At 31.9% G+C, this 4,664-nt stretch overlaps 1 protein-coding gene across 1 annotated transcript; it reads left to right on the forward strand.

Annotated features, from left to right (window-relative positions):
* Positions 1-2,532: 2,532 nt before the first annotated feature.
* LOC142617438 (germin-like protein subfamily 1 member 11) lies at positions 2,533-3,788 on the forward strand. The gene is made up of 2 exons (XM_075790309.1): positions 2,533-2,725; positions 3,101-3,788. The coding sequence occupies exons 1-2, from the start codon at positions 2,599-2,601 to the stop codon at positions 3,649-3,651; spliced, it is 678 nt and encodes a 225-aa protein (XP_075646424.1). The 5' UTR covers positions 2,533-2,598; the 3' UTR covers positions 3,652-3,788.
* Positions 3,789-4,664: the final 876 nt, after the last annotated feature.

Genomic DNA, 4,664 nt, shown 5'->3' on the forward strand with positions numbered 1-4,664 from the left:
TTTTTTTTATTTCAATAATTTTCGCACGCTTGTGTGGGGTAAATTTCAAAATTACCAAGTTTAAATTTTTTTCAGAATTAACCAATTTAGTTCCTAAAATCAACTTGTTCTCTAAACAGTGTTAGGTCAGTTAGTTATTTTTTCTTAACTATTTTAGAGACTAAATCCGGTTTATGAATCAAATTGGTTAATTTTGAAAAGTCTTAGACTTGCTTGGTATTAACCCAAATTTAAAAGTATGCTAATGGAATTTACCTTAATATATATGATCAATCTGATTGCGGGGGATCAAGTTGATCATTTCAACCACATGTGCTACATTTTTTTAAGTTTGGATGTTATACAATCAAAGATTACTTCAAACATCAGCTGTGAATGTCCACAATTATTTGTTATATTTCTTAATGTTTTTATTTTAATTTTTTTAAAGTCAAATTATTATTAGTAATTGAACTTCGGACCTAAAAGCTGCGTGGCCTACATATAAGCACTTAAACAACTTTGGTATTAATAATAACTGGGGGAAAGATAACTATTGCTTTTAAGGACATTAGTTTAAAAAATATTTTTAGAAAAATTTTGACGGGAAAAAAAGTAACTAATTTTTTTTATTTATTTATCATGAAAGTAGTATTAAAACTTTCTTAAAATAGTCTATTGAAAACTACCGTAATGGCACCCAATAATCGGACAATAATAAATAATGGCATAATATAGGCTTCCTTTCTATTTGGTCCTTGAGTTTTTTAAAAATGTTTTTTTTTTTTTTTTTTGATACGAAGACTGAAACTTTATTCAGACAAGGATAAAAACATTACATCAAGCGCTAGAATGCATTCAATGATACATGGAGATTCCTCTTCCCATCATCTCAGTTATAAAACTTGCTGACATAATACTTACTTGACAAAGGTAACTAATAAGATAAAATAAAAAATATTTAATTGCTTTTGAAATAAGCCACCTTACCATCATAAGAAAAACAAATCCACATAATGGGGAAAAAAACTTAAAATCCTCCTCAGTTTTAGCCTTTTAGAGGAAAAAAAATAAATAAAATGAATTTTTTTATATAAAAAAAAAAAAAAAGTAAAAATGAGGGATGAAGAAACATCAAGAAAATCCCCATTCTAGATTTAATTTTCTATCACTTTCTAGGATACCAAGCACACAACACATTCAATCAGCCAAACTATACATCAATCTGCCAAGAGAGTGATAGAAAATTGAAGCAGGGATGAGATTTTCTCTATGCTAATAATAGTGTACTGAGATATTCTCTATATTTGTTGCTATGTTTTATTGGTAAGAAAGTGAAAGGAAAAAAAAAGGTGGATCTTGATTGTTTTTAGTTCATTTAATTAATTTATTTTTTCTTTAAAAGGGGATAAGTTTGTATATTAGAAAAATTGTAAAAAGTGGGCATTAATTTTCTATCACTTAAAGAATAGATCAGATGACGGCCTGCGCACACTATATGAAAATACATGTAGGTATTTATAACTTATAAATCAGCTACAATACCTAAAGCACTTTGAAACCAAAAGATGTACTATTGTGGATTCTAGTTAGCTCAATTGGTAAAATCTTTTATGGTTAAATAAAAGATTTGGGATTCAATTTTCGCCTATACCAAAAACTAATTAATGTCTTGGTCTGATAAAAAAGAAAGTTATCATCAGAGCAAACGTCGTAGGTTGAAAACTCTAAAAAAAAAGATGTATTATTGTTGTAAATTTTCTTGAGAGCTTTATTCTCTCCCTATATATATATATATATATATATATATAAGAGCATGATACGAAACTAGAGAAGGGAATGAAGAGGAAAGAAAGAAAGAGACCTCAGCATTTTTTGCCAAATACCATAATTTTAAGAATAATTTAGGAAAAAAGCACTGCACCAAAGTTGAGATTCACTTTGAACTTAAGTTTAAAAAATAATGCCACATAACTAAAGTTTAGTAAACTTGAGTTTAAAAAAAATGCTACACAACTCAATAAGTTTGGTCATGTGCTATTTAGCAAATTTTTCCTAAAATTATACTACATAGCAAATTTTTCCAAGAGACCTCTGAATATGCCAAATGCCTTCGAAGCTTTCAGCTCCGCCAGGAAACATTCAAATCTAACTAAACACTAGAAATATATATATATATATACATCCACCGACGGAAGGACTCTTCATCCAGAAGACTCACCATTTTTTGTAATAATTATAAATAAATAAATAATTTCCTAAGTGCAGTTATATTCGTCAGTTCACACGATAAATGGGCGCTCGAGTAATGTCAATTTCATTATGTAAGCTTTATTTTGTGGATAAGGCTAAGTAATATTAATTAAAACTGCACTTCGGCGTTGAAGTGGTCCAATTTGATTGGAGTTTTAGTATGTGCAGCTAGAAGAATGGTTCACTGATTTTATATATAAAGAAGGTACCGTTGAAGTATTACCAAGTCTTATTCGCTTTCGTGTATGAAAAACATAGACTGTTTCACTGATTTCTCCTCTATAAATAGACATGTGTAACCAATGCTACAATTCACCTCACAAAAACCAATAATACAAAGAATATCAAGTAAAGATAGCCTCAAATATGACCAGAAGTGTTCCTTACCTTGTCACTTTTGCCCTGTTAGCTTTGGCATTTCCCCTTGCCTCTGCCTTTGACCCTAGTGCTCTCCAAGACTTCTGTGTTGCAGTTAATGATTCCAGTTCAGGAGGTATGTACATACTCCTTGTTTTTAGTATTATTAGCACTCATTCCAAGATTCTGGATTGATCTTTCTATTGTTAGGAATATACTTAGGAATAAAATTATGCTATGAGGCATTATTATAGATAAAATTTAGGCACAGCTTTATTTTCAATTCCTAATTAAATTTAAACACGTGGTTGTATTGAATTTGATTCAAGGAAATGTAACATTGATTGTGTTACATTGATCAATGTAGTCATGTGTTTGAATTTAATTAGGGGATCTATGGAATAATACATAAGAATATGGACAAAATATTCTCTTTCATACTGACATGTTATCAAACATTGTTATAAAATTGTCCCATGCATGTGAACATAACAAAATTTTCTTACTGCAGTATTTGTCAATGGAAAATTCTGCAAGGACCCAAATCTTGTCAGAGTTGATGATTTTTTCTTACCCGGGTTAGACATTCCTAGAAGCACCTCAAATCCACTTGGGTCAACTGTCACTCGAATCACCGTGGACAACCTACTGGGCCTCAACACTCTAGACATATCATTGGCTCGTCTTGACTTTGCACCAAATGGCGTAAATCCTCCTCACACTCACCCTCGAGCCACAGAGGTTTTACAAGTCCTAGAGGGTACGCTCTACGCTGGCTTTGTCACATCTAATCCCAATCGTCTCTTTACCAAAATTCTACACAAGGGAGACATCATTGTGTTCCCATTTAGTCTCATTCACTTCGAGATCAATATAGGGGAAACCAATGCTGTTGCACTTTCTCGTTTCAATAGTCAAAATCCGGGAGTTATCACCATAGCAAATGCAGTTTTTGGGTCTAATCCTCTCATCAATGCTGATGTTCTCACCAAGGCCTTTCAACTAGACAAGAATGTGATTGAGTATCTTGAGAAACAAACATGGTGGAACAATAACAGTTAGAGAAAACCATATAGTGATAGAAATATTAGGCCATTTAAATAAAACTTGCCCTATTTTCTTTCATGTAATTGATCGATATAAGCATAATGAAATAAAATGGTTGCACAAATAAATATCAATTATGAGATTTAATATCATTTGTAGTATCTGTGGTTCAAACTTCAAACTTCATCTTCGCCTCTACTCATTACCTATCTCAAATATAAAAGATAAATAAACAACCTTACCCCTTGAATATATAAGTTTTAAGATCTTGTCTACCAATATATTAAAACAAACTGATCGAAGAACCCAAATATCTTTCCTTTGACGCACTTAACATCTAATGAACGATATTCCAGATTCGGGCTCTTCAAGGTGGTTTCCGGTGGATGACGTTCTTGGTTGCTCTGTTAGGTCCAACAAAATAGCAAAATGGTTAGCTGTCGATGCTACTCATTACAAATTGGATACAAGATCATCCCCTTGTCTTATGACATTGCTTGAAACTGATCTACAAGATTTATAAGCTCTACTATCATTTTTATAAATTTTTACCACTTTTTTTTTCCTTTCTTACTTTTCAAATGGGAATATCTAATTAGTTATGATTTTTCATTTGGGTAAACTAAGTATATAGTCCCTGTTCTTTACACCATATTTTAATTTAGTCTTCTCTCTCACTGGTTTGGGTTGGAGTTGTGGGTGGTTTGTAGATGATCGATTTTGGGTTGACGATTTAGCGGTGGGGCTGGGTTGAGTTTCAATTTGAGTGGCAATTTCAGCAGTGGTTTCAATTTTTAGGTTGCGATTTGGTGACTAGGTGGTGATTTGAGTTTCAATTGGGTTGATATGGGTTTTTGTTAGATTGATTTGGGTTTGGGTGGTGATTGTGTTGGCTATTAATATTGAAGGTAGGGTGGAAATTTTGTTGGTTAGGTTGATCCGGTGGTAGTATTGCTTGTTGATGGTGGAGATGCGTTTTTTTCAAAAGTTACTATTTTAATGTATTGTAATGTTAAAATAGAAGATGA

This window comes from Castanea sativa, chromosome 11, assembly GCF_040712315.1.
Source record: "Castanea sativa cultivar Marrone di Chiusa Pesio chromosome 11, ASM4071231v1".
Lineage (NCBI taxonomy): Eukaryota > Viridiplantae > Streptophyta > Magnoliopsida > Fagales > Fagaceae > Castanea > Castanea sativa.

Bases quoted from the DNA above. Each gene is read 5' to 3' on its own strand.
- LOC142617438 (XM_075790309.1), top strand. From the start codon at position 2,599: ATGACCAGAAGTGTTCCTTACCTTGTCACTTTTGCCCTGTTAGCTTTG. The intron at 2,726-3,100 runs GTATGTACATAC...TTCTTACTGCAG, and splicing joins TAATGATTCCAGTTCAGGAG to TATTTGTCAATGGAAAATTC.